Genomic DNA, 17510 nt, shown 5'->3' on the forward strand with positions numbered 1-17510 from the left:
GCCCCTACGCCCCTTTCAAAGGGATATGGGGGTCAGGATCCATCTAATGGCATGTATGGACATTCATTGTGGGGAAACTAACCTATTAAAAAAAATATATATTTTCCTCCAAAATGCTGAACCACCCCGGCCCTTACAATTTCGGCCCGAAAGTTGTGATAATTCAAATGTTTACAATATTTGCCCCTACACTCCTTTCAAAGGGATATGGGGGTCAGGATCCATCTAATGGCATGTATGTACATTCATTGTGGGGAAACTAGCCTATTCAAAAAAATATATATTTTCCTCCAAAATCCTGAACCACCCCGGCCCTTACCATTTCGGCCTGAAAGTTGTGATAATTCAAATTTTTACAATATTTGCCCCTACACCCCTTTCAAAGGGATATGGGGGTCAGGATCCATCTAATGGCATGTATGTACATTATTGTGGGGAAACTAGCCCATTAAAAAAAATATATATTTTCCTCCAAAATCCTGAACCACCCCGGCCCTTACCATTTCGGCCTGAAATTGGTGTTTATTCAAATTATCACAATATTTGCCCCTACGCCCCTTTCAAAGGGATATGGGGGTCAGGATCCATCTAATGGCATGTATGTACATTCATTGTGGGGAAACTAGCCTATTCAAAAAATATAATTTTTTCCTTCAAAATACTGAACCACCCCGGCCCTTACAATTTCGGCCCGAAAGTTGTGACAATTCAAATTTTTACAATATTTGCCACTACGCACCTTTCAAAGGGATATGGGGGTCAGAATCCATTTAATTGCATGTAGGTACATTCATTGTGGGGAAACTAGCCTATTAAAAAAAATATATATTTTCCTCCAAAATCCTGAACCACCCCGGCCCTTACCATTTCGCCCTGAAATTGGTGTTTATTCAAAATATCACAATATTTGCCCCTACGCCCCTTTCAAAGGGATATGGGGGTCAGGATCCATCTAATGGCATGTATGGACATTCATTGTGGGGAAACTAACCTATTAAAAAAAATATATATTTTCCTCCAAAATGCTGAACCACCCCGGCCCTTACCATTTCGGCCCGAAAGTTGTGATAATTCAAATTTTTACAATATTTGCCCCTACACCCCTTTCAAAGGGATATGGGGGTCAGGATCCATCTAATGGCATGTATGTACATTATTGTGGGGAAACTAGCCCATTAAAAAAAATATATATTTTCCTCCAAAATGCTGAACCACCCCGGCCCTTACAATTTCGGCACGAAAGTTGTGATAATTCAAATGTTTACAATATTTGCCCCTACACTCCTTTCAAAGGGATATGGGGGTCAGGATCCATCTAATGGCATGTATGTACATTCATTGTGGGGAAACTAGCCTATTCAAAAAAATTAATATTTTCCTCCAAAATGCTGAACCACCCCGGCCCTTACCATTTCGACCTGAAATTGGTGTTTATTCAAATTATCACAATATTTGCCCCTACGCCCCTTTCAAAGGGATATGGGGGTCAGGATCCATCTAATGGCATGTATGTACATTATTGTGGGGAAACTAGCCCATTAAAAAACTAGATGGAACTTTGACTGCGCGCAGTCGAAAATGATGCCTCCGTCATAGAGCAAGTTTACAAACCAAAACAGATTTTTTTTTTAAAATCAAGTTTCATTGAAATCCATTAACAGGTTCTCAGAATATTGTTATTACAAGCAATTACTCATATACATATATGACCCTTTGATCTTTGACCTCATGGCCCTAAAATCTACTCAGTTCATTGGCTCTGCAAGATGTCCTGAGTTAAAGAGTAATCCAGCTGTCAGTTCTAATGAGAATGCGATTACAAGCTGTTTTTGCATACATAATGAGCCCTGTGACCTTTGACCTCGTGACCCCAAAATCTATTCAGTTCATCGGCTCTGCAAGATACATACATGACCAAAGTTTGGCAGAAATCCATCAATCGGTTCTTGAGATAACGCGATCACGAGCTGTTTTTGCATACATAATGAGCCCTGTGACCTTTGACCTTTGACCTCGTGACCCCAAAATCTAATCAGTTCATCGGCTCTGCAAGATACATACATGACCAAAGTTTGGCAGGAATCCATCAATCGGTTCTTCAGATAACGCGATCACGAGAACGGGACGTACGGACGTACGGACGGACGGACGGACAACCCGAAAACATAATGCCTCCGGCTACTTCGTAACGGAGGCATAAAAATAGTCAAATCTGATACCAACTAAATTTAAACTTAATGAAAACTGCTCATGAACAGATGACTTTTCAGTCTGTTTTAGAATTGGTCAACTGTGATTGCCTCCTTAACAACATCAGGTATTCTGTTCCATATGTAGTCAAGTCTTTCATGAACCATACATGTACATATATACAGGATGTCTTTGGCATAAATGTTATCATTATTATTTTGCTCCTCAATTCAAATTCATTCAATACGTATTCATTCACAATGAAAGAGGAGTCTTGACAATCTTTCAAAACCATAAATATCTCTATTTTCATCATGTAAAATTAAAACTTCTTGAGTTTCAGATAAAATAAGTATCACAGTTGGAATGCCATCTCACCTGGTATGCTATGCCTCTGCCCTTGTCTTCCTCTGGCTCCTATGGCAGGGGATTGGTCTCCCGCACCTATACACAAAAAAGGAAAATAAAGGTAAAGGAAATCTTGAGTACTTCAAGTGATATACAGATAACTTCACTCAGAGAAAACTTGTTCAAAGTGCTTCTGAATTGTCTATCCTTCAAAAGTGGACTGTTTAGACCAGCACAATATATAAAGAAACTAACAAACGGGCCCTCTTCGGATCTGTCAAACTCATACCTCAGTCACACTACCAAACCCACTCTAGCGGCTTTTGATAGCTACAAAGTGGTAGGCTATTTGGGGTTGCCCATCCAATTGATTGAACTTTTTTAGTTTGGTCTATTCACTATGAACACGACGGACAAAATATACAGTTCCTCAGGTAGACAAAGGAACATCCCTTCACTGCTATTATGTAAAAAGGTGAATATGCATGTGACACGTGTTCTACACATTTTTACATAATAGCAGTGAAGGGATGTTCCTTTGTGTACCTGAGGAACTGTATATTTTGTCCGCTTTCTTTGTCAGTCATGTTCATAGTGATTGTCATTTTGGTGCGACAAGTTTATCAAAATTAAACTGCTCATTTCACTCAAATGCCTTCTTCACTTACCTGCATGAGTTGCCACATGTCTCTTTTTGATTGGTCCTCTCTGGATCTGTCTAGCTCTAGACCCAAAGCCCAAGCACTGCAGAGTCTCTGTTAGGAAACGATGGGTTGGAGATACACAGCATACCACCAGGAGCTTAGCATCTCCACCTGTATGAGTGGATAATGGCTCAGTGATTAAAGGTACCGTAATGCATCGATAATGGCTTAGTAGTTTATAGGGTAGGGGTCTTAGAAGTAACAGATCGTTGGTCAGAGACACAGAGCATACTTCAAACCACAAGATCATGGGTTGGTAATCTAGGGTAGGGGTCTTAGAAGTAACAGATCGTTGGTCAGAGACACACAGCACACCACCAGCAGCTTAGCATCTCCACCTGTATGAGTGGATGATGGCTTAGTGGTTAGGGTAGTAGACTTCAAACCACAAAATCATGGGTTGGGAATCATGCATGGATATGGCTTAAAAGTAACAGATCGTTGGTCAGAGACCCAAAGCCCAAGCACTGCAGAGTCTCAGTCAGGAAACGATGGGTGGGAGATACACAGCGTACCACCAGGAGCTTAGCATCTCCACCTGTATGAGTGGATAATGGCTTAGTGATTAAAGGTACCATAATGCAAAGTTTTGGGAAATTTCGAAAATTGGATGGATAGTAATTCTTCAAAATTTTGATATATTTGGATGCCCCTGTGGATGTATTATAATCGCTAGAAAATTTAGCCCCTAAAACACTTCTACTTTCGAGAGATTGAATATTAAAAAATTTACGGGTGTTCCAGGTAAATTTCAAATATTTCAAATAGCGCCTAAGGCCATTCCTTGGTAGCTGCGACCATGAAAATCTCAGTATATGCAGTTCTGATACATAATTTCCAAATGGGAATAGCATATCGGCCGATCGTAGTCAAGAAACATTGTTTTAAAGCTTAAGTAATATCAGTCTTGAGAGGGTGCTATACAACAAAAAGAGTTTATCATTTACAATTTTATCACTTTAGACTCAATTTCAACCGCAACAACGATCACTGAATATTGTAGGATCGCATATATGCTTCCAATATGTTCATTTGATCCTAATTTATCACCCCATACCAAAACTTTGTATTACCTTTAAGGTAGTAGACTTCAAACCACAAGATCATGTGTTGGGAATGATGCATGGATATGGCTTAGACATAACAGATCGTTGGTCAGAGACACACAGCACACCACCAGGAGCTTGGCATCTCCATCCGTATGCATCGATAGTGGCTAGTGGTTAGTGTAGGGGTCTTAGAACTATAAGGTCATGGGTTCAACTGAATCCTTTATTGTCACACTTGAAGGTCATACAGGTTCTGGTAGGTTATCACCACAGCTCTCTTTCTCTCTTTATTTATTTGGGGAGGGGGAAGAGGAGACCAATCAGCTTTCTCTCCAGGTACTACAGCATATACTTGTAAAATCACATGAATAATGACAATTACCTTACTTTATAAAATATATCTCTACATGCAACATTAATTTCTTTGATTTTTTCCAAAAATCTACTGACCAACAAGTACCCTGGACAGCATAATGCTCTCTTAACAAGGGAATCGCTATTAAGGCTGCAGTAACTCAGTTTTCAAACTTAATACTGGAAATGCAAGCCAAGGGACAATGGCATTGTTTGCACCTGGCTAACAACAATAGAAGAGTTGAATTCCAAAAGGAGTTTAATCCACTTTTGATGAAAATTAAGTTATTGATATCAGAACATGGTTTACTTCAGTACCCACCTTTCAACAAAAGTATTTACAAATTTAGTATTTGAGCAATTATGAAAAAAATGCACCTTCTGTTATCACTTTTCCATAGATGCCTGTACAAAATCTGGTAAACAAATACATTTTTTCTCTCAAGTTACAAAGATGGATTTAGCTCCTTTTGGAATTAACCTCTTCATTTGTTTAACATACATGTACCTATAGAGTCTTTCATAAGGTGTGTGAGTCTTGAGTTCCTGTAAGGCACATGACCTCTGCCTTCAGCCAAAGCTCCTAAGACATCAGCCAACGCTGACAGACTTCTGTTGATGTGAGATGTCTCTCGCAGCGCAGACCCTGTAACACCAGACATACCTGCAAGGGAGTGCAGTAGACATACGGGTAAAGCATCTACCACCTTGAATAATAAGTCAAACATTATATTGGAGAAGATCCAATGCAATGCAAATGCATTTTAAAGGGGAGAAATCACTCAAAATTATTTTCTGTTTGTCTGGGATCCATGCCATTGTTTTATTCAAAATGTCAACTTTGAATATATGAAGAGAAATTAAGAGATCTTAATTTTGGTGATTGGTTCATGAACTTTGAAGTAAACTGTCCAAAAGGGATTGGCATTCACTGTTAGCTAGATCTACTAGCTATTCTGAATGTTTTTCCTTTGCCATGAATACAAAAATAAAATGTGGAAAAATTCTCAAATAAAATCACATCAAGTTATGGAGATTTCTAAAGATCCTTACCAACACATTCACTGCCAGCTAGGTCGACCAGTTGTAGCTTAGTTCTAATGACCTCCTGCTCATCTCTCATAGACGATGAACGAGACGGGGACTGACTTCTAGCCCTGGATGAAGGCCTGCAGGAAAACAGAGAACAACAATGAGGATTATAATAAAACCACAAGTTATTCATAAAGTAGAAAGCCCAAGATACACTTTGGATGAAAAACATAACACACATATCTCTAGAACACTCGACTGGTTCAATACATTATTGAAATGAAAGCTCATATGAAATGGAAAAGATGGAAAGTTATTTTTTTTATTATATGTGCAGCAAACTGTGAGGAAATTGTGAAACACTTTATTACAGTTAGGAAAAAGTATTTAAATTTTTTCTTTCATGGTTAAAGTATTCAATGTCACATGAGCCATTCGTGGCCAATCCTTGCACTGGAATTTTTCGACATGGGATATAAAATATACTAATGAATAATTGAAAAAAATTCTATTTATACACATCTACAAGTAACTCCACTTCACAGATCTTTTCACTGGTTACAGGCAAAGAAATTTCAAAGTTATTTCATCTCTTCTGGCAGCCATCAGACTGCACCATCTCCTCCTTCTACTCGCCGGAATGTATACTCATAGGCTCGACAGTAAAAATCATACTTTTCTACCATAAATTCTTACATCTAATTAATGCTATGCCTAAGAGGATATAAATACATGTCTACACAATTACTTGTGAGATGGAGACTGGATGAGAGTGACAGTTAATGTAACAACGAGATGTGAACGACTGGAGTGGGCGTGAACCTGGGTCGCATCCTCATGGCGATAGGTCATTCCATGGCGCACAAGGTCAACGATCTCTACAGCGGTCGTTACAGCTCTACAAGAAAGAACCAAGGAATGATTCAATGTGAGTCAATTTCAGATGCAGTTTGAGTGCTTTAGAAAATAAGTCATTCCATTCACAAAATAGGGTTAAAGAAACTATAGATCATAGTGTAAGTCAGCCAAAGTACCAGATTATTGTGAAATGGCTTAAAATCATGAGTTTGACTCTCATGTCTAGTATCATTCAGTATCATACAACCCTTCCCTGAGTTGTTGTACATGAATTCTAGGATTTAAATCTTACCCTACAACACGTTTTAGACAACAAGAGAGTGACTGCCAGCCACTATTCCCTAAAAAACGGAACATTTATCTTAGTTGTAAAGACTGGTCAGAGAGCAAGAATAATGATAATGATTATGAAGATAACAATGGTCTATGTTAAATTGTATTGGATCACAGATTTAAGTGCTGAAGGGTCATTAGCATAAATTGGTGATTTGGACTATCATTCGTTTTGTGTGTGTGCTACGAATGTCCCCTGATAAGATCTAAATCACTGCTGTGTATACTTACCTCTGAGTTAAAGAAGTGACCTCCATTGACCCGTCATCCCCTGTGAAGATGTCATGGCGAGATGTGGCAGGATTCAAGGTCAAAAGGTCACGGATCTCGTTATTGTAGACTTCAACAACAGACACTTCCACGGTGTGTGTGTTGGGCTTTTCTCTCAGCAACCTATCAAAACACACACACAAAAATTCTAATTCTGTAAAGTTTTATACAGTAGGCTTAGGGTTGCACCATGTGAGAGAGAGGGGGTAGGATTGAAAAGGACCGTCAGTAATCTTTCTTTCTTGAATGTGTGTGTGTGTAGTCTTGAAAAAGACTGTTGGTAATGAAGTAGTTTACAGAATATGTACCTTTTAAGGTAAAAGAAATCAAAAATTAAACAAACAATTTTATTTTCTCATTCTGTAAAGGCTTGAATTTAAGCTTGTAACATGAGTTAGTCTACAGAATATGAACCTTTTAAGGAAGAAAAAATCAACAAATCATGAGTGACTATGCAAACACAGTTTAACACACCATGCACAGAGTTAACCTGTTGACTATGGGAACCGGGTGGCTACTGTATAAAGCCTATTGGACTGAATGAATCCAGTAGTCAATGGGTTCATAATCTTGATCAAGCTTGGCCCCAATGGAAAACATCAATGCCCTGCATAGTGATTGCCAACTTCTGAGATATAGTGATCAATATAAAGTTATTCAATATTAAAGTCTTAGCAGTTGCATGATCAGGCACAAATATTTTCTGTACACTTTTTCTTGTAGATAATCTGCCTCCTTCAATACTGAAGATTCTTGCACTTGACAATGAATCTAACATACTTGTATCTCTCATATACATTTATTTCAAAGTAAACAACTAAGGAGCACATCATCAGCTTTGATTATCAGCAACTGTCTTGACTTGACCACTACTTTCTCTTAGTTTATTGTGGTATTGTATTGATTAAAATGTATTATATTTTCATCTTTATTGCCATCTTGTACTTGTTACACCTGTCTGTTTGGCTCACTATTGTATATTTACTGTATCTATAACTTTATTGTATTACTTGTAAATATGATCAGTTTCAGTCCTTGGACCTTTGAATCTTGTATATTTATATGTATTTTTAAACCGAAATAAATAAATAAATAAATAAATAACTGTTTCTCCACACACTAACCTGAATAACTCCCTGGCAGCCCTTGGTACCACCCCATCTTCCTCACTCTCATCCAGAATGGTTCTCGTCTGCGTCAGTCCTTGTGTATAGCGCCCTCCCAGCATAGTGTGCGTCTTCCCGCTACCTGTCTGACCGTAGGCCATGATGCACACATTATACCTGCGGGGTGTTTCACAAAGATACCAAGTTGAACTTTATACTCAAAGTTGGACTTAAATATTATGGAGAGCCATTTGTAGCCTTAAATAAATTCCACATCAAGAACACAAAATCTCCTTGATAATAGAAAATATAAATGATTTGAATCAACATTTTAAGCCTTTTAAAACAAATTTTACAAAATATTTTGATACTGTAGATGCTAATGGCTTTCTAAAACGGCATATTATTGATATTAATGTTATCTATGACTTATGTTGATACACAATTCATCTATAATTTTTCACTTTCAACATGGTCTTTAGTAATGATATTCTTACCCATCTAGAAGAGATGTGAGGAGTGGCTTGACTTCATTGAATACTTCATCTTGAGATTCACTCTGGTTGTACACTCTGCAATAAAATGTGATAGGATTATTCTGGGGATAAGCCCTGACACAACTTTACTTTTTTTTTCTCTGTATGTTTATCTCTATATGGATGTATTTCTATGTATTTTATCATGTTAATCATTTTATATTTTCATGTTTTTAACTGGAACATGGAAAACTTCTTATACTTCACATACATGTACAGAGGACACATAACCATTTTCAGATTCACTGCTGAAAAGGGTTGAGTCTGAACTCAATCCAAATTGACAGCTACCCACTCAAACCTTTTCAGAAGAAAATATGAAAGAGATATTCTCAAGTACAGAGTAGACCATGATATTTTTATAATGTAGAGTTCAAATTGTCTTGCCATGAAAGTGTCAAGTTCCTTAACTTGTTTAGAGACAATTCATTAAACTACTTCTGGTAATATTTTGAAATACTTCATAGAATTTGGCCAAATACAATCTTTATAATCACAACTTTTGTGTACGACTTTGACTGTAATATGCCTCTCACTGGTCTATTTACTTGCAATAATTCTGACAAAAGCACGATCACAACTACATACAAGCTATGAGATATATGCTTTACTGTATTGTCGAGTCTATATGACTGTGTTCTTACCTTTCAAATTCAAACTGACGACTGGTTTGAGAATGGCCTGGTCTGTTACAATTCACATTTACAGTTTCCTGCAAAAGAATTCAATTTGAAGAATATATTGATGCAAAGAATATGTTCTATTATCGAAGCCCATGTTCTACATTAATCAGGACAAAAAAAACCTGTGAATACATGAAATGTTCTGGCCTTTCTTTAATACAAAACTTCAGTTTTGTTATATACTTCAAAATATAATTCATATACTTCAGTATAAGAAAGATTATAATGCATGAATCATATCAAAGGGAACAAATACAATATACAGTGAATATTACCCATGACTGAATGTCATCATTTTACACAAAACATCATGCAAAACTTATAATGATAATAATAATAATGGTGTCGGTTTGATACACGTATCAATCCTTTAAATTAAGACAACAAAGAGAATGGCTTACATCATCATCAACATGAACCACTTCTTCAGGGCTGTCAAGATGTCTAAAAAATGAAAACAGAAGTAAAATAATAAAATTGATTGATTTACTACCTTTTCAGGATGAAATAATTCATTGCTATTTATCAACATCAAACACAATAAAGTGGAGAAACTAGTTTAACTACAAACAGCATGCTTATTCTGGATTCTTGAACAGTGAAGTGACATTTTCTTTAATTTGCATCCAATTTAAACATGCGTAATCAATATCAATACATAATATGCGACCTAAAAAATTCAATCATAGTATTATATTGCATTTATTGAAATCAGAAATATTCTAGTTACCATGTAAACAAAACCTCTTTAATACCACTTCTTACTCCAAAACATATTCAATATATTATCATTTTTTCTTTGTTTAGATATAAAAGCTATGAAATGAAAATGATACCCCACATATCGAAGTAGTGAAAAACTAAATTGTAAAACACAGTATCCAACAAGCCCTGAATTGATAGTTACCTGCTAGAAGTTGTCTGAGTACCACTGTAATCATACTCAAGAACTGGTCGCACCCGACAGTGAACTCGAATGTTTCCACGTAGCTCCTAAATTCATGCAGAAAATTTGGAAAAATAACTTGTTAGGTAACCCGATTTAAAGAATGGATGGAAATGGTTTTAATTCACACAACAACATATCAAACATTTGTCAGACTAACATTAGAAACACCCCTTCTTCAGATCTGTTTATAGAGATCTTTTTTCATTAGAAGAAAGACCATGACGTGTGATTAAAAGTGTGACTCTGTCTTCCTTTGCCGTTTCGTGCCTGTCAAAGAAAGTACATGTATAATATCCAGTATTTCTGGAGATTAGATTTTGCATTGATCACTTTAATCTCATTTAAATCACAGTTATCTTCTTTTTACTCAAAAATTACTGGCTCATTTTTTATAATTAAAAAAAAAAAAGTCTGAACTTTAAAACATAAATAATCAGATGAGTACTGTACAAAGTAGCTTTAGCCATGGTAAAAAAAAAAAAATCATTAAAAAAAATCTAAGTTTTACAAAATCAAATCAACTATCCCCCCCCCCTTAAAAAAATTAGCCATGTTGATACTGATTGATCGCCTACCACTAGAGTATTATGAAGCTCTCTCCTTCTGCATTTCTCTCTCATGTATTTATCTTGGGCCGATGTCAGCTCGCTCTGAAAGGTGCACACTCTACGCTGTAACACTGAACAAATAGAAAATAGACAAGTGTGTACAAGTGTGCACTAATGTCCTTTGGCAAGACATTCATCTACATTTGCCACTCTCCACCCAGGTGTTAAATGGGCACCAGCAGGAAGGAATTCCTTGAATGCTGGGAGCGCTGATATGGTAGCCTAGCAGACCCGGGGTACTGTTGGAGTGCCTTAAGCACCTTACTCGGTGGATATTTATGTATATATCAAATATTATATTATTATTACGTCTACAAAGGGCAGACAGACCATGAAGAAAGATAGGTGGGTTATAGAATATAAAAGAAAAAAAATTAATTTCAAGGGAAATAGCTACACTATTGATGTTTAAAAACATAATATAAAGATTAGTCTGTCTTCTCTCTATGTTTTATACAGCTTTTCGGAAATGCATGAGGAAACCATAGTGAGATGTTTGCCACAAAAATCATTTCACAATGTTTTTGCTTTTTAGATTACATTGCTGCCCATAACACTCTAATAATTTCAAAAGGCTGCTTCAAAACTTACAGTTGAAATCAACACTTTCAGTATACAGCGATTGCTTCAATCTCTCAGCTTCTGATAAAGCCCAGTTTTCAACACTCTGAGTTACTCTCGTTGGCATGGTAACCATTGCAGACCTCAATGACCTTAGGTCATCTTTGGCTTCCTGGTGATTGAAATATATTTTGTAATTAAAAAATTGTCAGTAAATGAAATTCTGAGTCATTGTTTTCATGTAAAGAAGATATCATACATAGGCTAGGCATGATGTGGGAAACATACAATTTAATTTTTCACTATTCTTTTTTTCTTCTCCCTAAGCCTGTCTGCACTAGTTTGACCAGGGGGAGTAGACCTCCCTGCAAGGTCACTGACAGGTTGTTATCTCATCAAATCAGCTCTCAATTAACATAAGAAAAATAGTATCTTAGGGGACCAACAGGCACCGATTAGGCATTGTTTGCTATATATAGAGGCTGCAAGTAGCTATAAGTATTGCAGTGGGGCTTTAAAAGAAATGACCAAATAACCAAAAGAAAAATTCCTTAGAGTTCTTGAGGTATAGTTGATACAAAAAATTAAAATCCTACAAAATATATGATACATGTAGATTACCATGACCTTTCACCTAATGGATCTAAAATCTGAATGGCTAATGGTTGTGTTACTTTCCAGTTTGAGTTTAAAGTTCACATAGCTTGCTGAATTCAAATGCCACATTACCTCAAGCTGGAGTTTATGGAAAATATATATCATACCAAAATCAAATCATGTCCAACAAGTAAATTCAAAAGTAATTTGGCAAATTGTAAACATATCACATATGTACTAATTGGCCGTCTACAAAAACATTTGTCTCTTATCATTCCATAGAGTATGCCAATTACATAAATACTGATGCTGTACTGAACATGCATTTCGATATGGAGGCAAAGATACCTTGATTTGTTTAAGAATTCCTCCTAGATCATCTGATTTCATACTATCTCTCTGCTTTGCAGTGCTAAGTGATGCTTCCATGCATGATGAATAATTCCTTTCCTCCTCAATCTCTGTCTGAAGCTGAAAATATATATATTTTTAAAGACCAACAGGTGACAGTATTGAATCCAATGAGCTTTCCAGTTTTGTAAGCAAAAATGTCTTTAATATATTTATAGATCATACACTAATTATTGGACCTCAAATATTCACTCATTTTTAATGCCAATGAATTCTGCTTTGTCCATATAATTAAAACTGTCACTGGCTTTACATGTACACAATACACATACTTTATTTTAATAGGAGTACACAATGTTTATTCCATACAAATTTAATGAAATGGAATATGTTCTTCACATTGTATAATCTAATCCAATAATCTTCATTAAAACTTATTAGAAATTGTTTTATATATGTTCAAATAGACTGATTGCTTTATCATTTTGTAGCTTTAACCAATGACTACAATTAGTTTAAATTTTCACACAAATATCAACTACAATTATGAGAACAAATTTGATCTACACAGAAAATAATCATACTTAATCATGCAGCCTAATTTTTCATGTATTTTTCAAAAAATAAATGGTTTGATGAAAGCATGAAACAAGAAACATCTTTAGATCCATTTCTGTTTATTAGATCGTCTTAATGACAGCTGCTATATGCAGCCTCGTCTATTTAATATTTGCCTAAAACTTCAGTTAATTACATTCAGAAAACCACAGTTAGAATGTTATGGTAATTGAAAATTAGTTAAATTGATTAGTTAGTATACTGTATATAGCACTACTCCAGTAGAAGGAAAAAAGATGTAGAAATGCTCTCAATTTACCCTAGATTGCTCTCAAAAAAGGTATTTGGCTTTGTAAAAATTAAAAATTAATTAATCAACAAAAAAATGTCCTTACCTTAGCGAGTTTGAGATGAAGAATTGCATTTTCAGTTTCAAGACATACAATCCTCTCCTCTTTCTCCTGAAAACATGGGGAAATAAAACAGAATGTCAATACCGATGCCCAACTTTGCCAATGCATCCAGTGTCTACAGTTTTGAAAATGGTCTGGGCAAGTACCGGTACTGTAAAAGTGAACCTGTTGAGTATTATTTCTATGCTGTCCCACCTAGCCTGGAAGACATGGCATAATTGTTGCTAAAGGGTAAACAGGCCCCAAGTTCACATTTAGCAGGGTTCCTCAGCACGGAGTGAGTCCCAGCATGTTCTCTTCTCGTTGTCTTTCAGGCTAGCTAGTCCGATCCTGTCATGATGGAACTGAATAGAGAGGCTTATTAAATATTAAAACCTGCCTTCAGAAGTTTTCATAAGTATCCATAAGTAGGTAATGTAATACTTTGAATATTTGCAATGATTCATATCATTCAATTATATAAAAGCATGAAAACAAGAAAACAATGCATATGTTAAATGCAAACATGAATTGGTCTAAAATTAAAAACAATATAATGAGAATGATTATTAAAGAGAATGAGTAAAGATGGACCAAGAAGATAGACCTGGAAGCTCTACTGCTGCCTCAGCATTCTTCCAGTATTTGCGGTAAAGTAACGATCAATGACAAGACTCAAACTAGACCTAGGTCTACATCTGATCTGATGAAAACAGTAACAACTAACACTAACAATAACATTGTGAAACAGGTGAAAGAGTGTCATATAACTAGACTCTACACTAGACCGAAAGCTTCAGTCTCTCTAATCGTCGGTTGTTCCACTGAGACTACGTCTGGCTCCACTAGACCTCCGATTACAGAGACTGAAGTCTGGGGACCTCTTTCTGTGAGGCACTGTACGGAACAAATGGTTCGGTTCGACCGGACCGCGATGAATGAGATATGCAACGAGATTTTCACTCTTTACATCCTCATAACTGCTGCAATTATAACACAAATTAAAAGTAACATATATATAGCTTATTTGACTTACGATAGCTTGCTCATTTAGATCCTAAATTAATGATTAATCCGAGAAAGTCTCGTCGTCAACATTATCCGTCTTGGTGTTAGTTGATGAATATTCATTTTTTCTTTTCGAACGTCCAATAGCTACAGTAGCTACGTACGAGTAAGCCCAGCTTGACCAACGAACTCCCACGAAACGAGTGCTCTGATTGGCCATTTGGCTATGTTTTGGTAGGTTGACCCGGAAATATTTTGGCCGCCGGGTCATATAGCCCTATGTTCCGAGTGCATGAATGTTCAGAGATACAAATTGGATAATTCATATAAGTAAGTCCGTAAATTATCAATTTAATATTGAGTTATCAAATTTTGATAACTGTAATTAGGACAAATGACATACCGACCTAATTAGATCTAAATAAAGAAAATCGGGGAGAAAATGTCGTGGACGAAAGTATGCACATATAGGCCTATAGCCATCCCCACGGTACGAGATCTCTGGGTTGCCATATGTAGGCTATTGGGGAATGACAACAAATGTCAGTTTTATTAAAGAAATGACCCAAATCAGATGGTTATTGCTGTCTAACTCTACACTAGACCGAATTTTCCGTCTCTTTCGTTCGTTAGCCTCTTATTGGGGTAGGGTCGGCTCTCTCTTTAGAGACGGAAGCCGTTTATACACATGTCCTTGCTAACGCCACGGCCAGTTCTGGTCGTAGCGTTTTGCCCCCAAAATCCCCCAAAATGTCATTTTACCTCGAGCATGTTATATTGTAAATTAGGCCTAGGCTATAATAAATCAGTTCCACTTACCAACTTGACTGAAATAATCAGTTTAATAGTCCCTTTTTAGGAAATTATGGGTCAAAATCGGAATCCATGTTGAAAAAGATTTTCAAAATGGATTTCGATTTTGACCCATAATTTCCTAAAAAGGGACTATTAAACTGATTATTTAAGTCAAGTTGGTAGGTGGAACTGATTTATTATAGCCTAGGCCTAATTTACAATATAACATGCTCGAGGTAAAATGACATTTTGGGGGATTTTGGGGGCAAAACGCTACGACCAGAACTGGCCGTGGCGTTAGCAAGGACATGTGTATAAACGGCTTCCGTCTCTAAAGAGAGAGCCGACCCTACCCCAATAAGACTAAGAGGCTAACGAACGAAAGAGACGGAAAATTCGGTCTAACTCTACACTAGCTACGGTACTTCAGCACTGCATGCTTTTTACCTTTTCATAGTTGTAATATTAGATAATAGAAACGAGGTGGGAGTAGCGGAAATTATAGACCCTTTTTTATGCAGGTCGAGGGGATGAGAAAGTCCCAGAAACGGGAGGACTTGATGGAGCCAGCGTCGCCTCATATGCGCTACGCCTCAGCCACGGGGCGGGCGCGGCAGGCGTTGCCGTTGGCACGGCTGTGGGAAGCCGCTGAAACAGAGACGAGGATTGCGCTGAACCAATTTCACATCTCACATACATGTACGGGTAAACGAAAATTTTGAAGAAAAACAACCTCAAATGTTTACCCTAAGCTTTTTCTTGCACTGCTTCACTTGCTCTGGAATGAAGTGTCTTGAATCAAATTCTAACGGCATCTTTTAACCACTGGCCCACTCTTTTCACACAACAACAAATCTGAGACATGTTGTTGTTGTTCGTTTGGTATTATAGTCTAATGGCTATTAGTCAAATTTGACTATTGTTGCCAATTTCATCGCATCTCTTTCTTTTAATGTCTTGGTAAAATTATTATTTCTTTCTTTCTTTTTCCAATGTCATTTTAATATAATATTAGTCATAGTCTACAAAAAAATAAAAACGAAAAATTATTTCAAATTAAACCACGATCCGCACACAGTTCCAACTCACGCTGGCCCTGTCCTGTTTATGGTACGCAAAAAGGGCAAAACGAAATGAAGAGATAAATGGGCTTTTACCACAATATTATTATGATCCCATTTAATAACATTTAATTCAATTCAATTCAATTCAAGACTTTATTCCAGACTCAGCTGCAACAGCAGAGGTCCATACAACATATTTACATTTAGATATAAACAATGAACAAGAATAAGAGAGCAACATAATATTACAAAACTGACATAATTTTCAATATGGAGCTGGCGGCATAAAGGGTATTTTTTTAGGTGGCCTGACTTGGCCCATCAATTCACGACATATTTTTTTTAGTGGACGTCCCCCCTCAATTTGTTTAGGGGGGGTGGTCCCCCCTCAAAATTTGAAAAAGTGCACACAAAAATGTATAACAAATACTGACTAAAGATTGCAAAACACTTTTAGGCTCTGGAGGGCCCAAGAGTGCAGCGTGTATAGACAAATAAAAATGCAACAATCTTCTCACTCGGTAGCTACGCTCCCTCGCATAATATCCTTCAAAATGTACAAGTATATACCGAGAAAAGTGAAGTGTGAAAAAGGATATTGCTTGTTTATACTATAGTTTTGCTAAGGAATGTAATTTTTTTAATACAACCAAAACTTCAAAAACCTGTGAGGGGCCCGGGTAGTCACTTCCGCACCTTCACCCTTCTCGTTCACTATGCTCCCTCGCACTAATTGCGTATCGATGGGGGAGGGGGAGCTTGGGGGAAGTTCCCCCCTCCAAAAATAAAAATATAATGTGGTTTATATCTTATTCGATACGAGTGATTTACAAAATTGCTGAAATGGCTTTTTTTTCTTCCCCACCAAGGGCCCTAAGGCGGGCCCCTGGTTGCTCATGAATACCTAAAAACCCCGAGCTTCCAGGGGCTCTGCCCCCTGGACCCCCACCAAGGGCCCTAAGGCGGCCCCCTGGATGCTCATCTGACCGTAATTAAATGTCTAAAGTGCCTGCGCTTCGAGGCTCTTCCCCTGGATCCCACCAATTGCCCTAAGGCGGTCCCTGGATGCTCATCTGATTGAAATTTATCGCCTAAAACCCCTAAGCTGCCCCCTCGACCCCACTCCAATTAGTGACCTGCATGTCAGTACATGTTAATAAGGTA

At 37.1% G+C, this 17510-nt stretch overlaps 1 protein-coding gene across 1 annotated transcript; it reads right to left on the reverse strand.

The window, feature by feature from the left end:
* Positions 1–2251: 2251 nt before the first annotated feature.
* On the reverse strand, positions 2252–16140 carry LOC589837 (kinesin-like protein KIF25). Its single transcript, XM_030995434.1, has 16 exons — positions 16029–16140; positions 13483–13548; positions 12527–12649; positions 11612–11753; positions 10988–11091; positions 10371–10456; positions 9865–9907; positions 9425–9492; positions 8742–8816; positions 8263–8421; positions 7100–7261; positions 6426–6575; positions 5699–5814; positions 5154–5309; positions 3207–3353; positions 2252–2634 (listed from the first exon to the last, which is right to left on the reverse strand). The coding sequence occupies exons 1-16, from the start codon at positions 16095–16097 to the stop codon at positions 2546–2548; spliced, it is 1755 nt and encodes a 584-aa protein (XP_030851294.1). The 5' UTR covers positions 16098–16140; the 3' UTR covers positions 2252–2545.
* Between the last annotated feature and the right edge of the window lie 1370 nt (positions 16141–17510).

This window comes from Strongylocentrotus purpuratus, unplaced genomic scaffold (assembly GCF_000002235.5).
Source record: "Strongylocentrotus purpuratus isolate Spur 01 unplaced genomic scaffold, Spur_5.0 spur5_scaffold_21, whole genome shotgun sequence".
NCBI classification, from domain to species: domain Eukaryota; kingdom Metazoa; phylum Echinodermata; class Echinoidea; order Camarodonta; family Strongylocentrotidae; genus Strongylocentrotus; species Strongylocentrotus purpuratus.

What these genes read in the sequence shown, in the direction of transcription:
- LOC589837 (XM_030995434.1), bottom strand. Translation starts at nt 16,097, where the DNA reads ATGCCGTTAGAATTTGATTCAAGACACTTCATTCCAGAGCAAGTGAAG. An exon ending in GAATTCTTAAACAAATCAAG is followed by an intron (nt 11,754 to 12,526) that starts GTATCTTTGCCT and finishes TTCAATCACCAG; the next exon opens with GAAGCCAAAGATGACCTAAG. An exon ending in ACATGTGGCAACTCATGCAG is followed by an intron (nt 2,635 to 3,206) that starts GTAAGTGAAGAA and finishes TTTTGTGTATAG; the next exon opens with GTGCGGGAGACCAATCCCCT.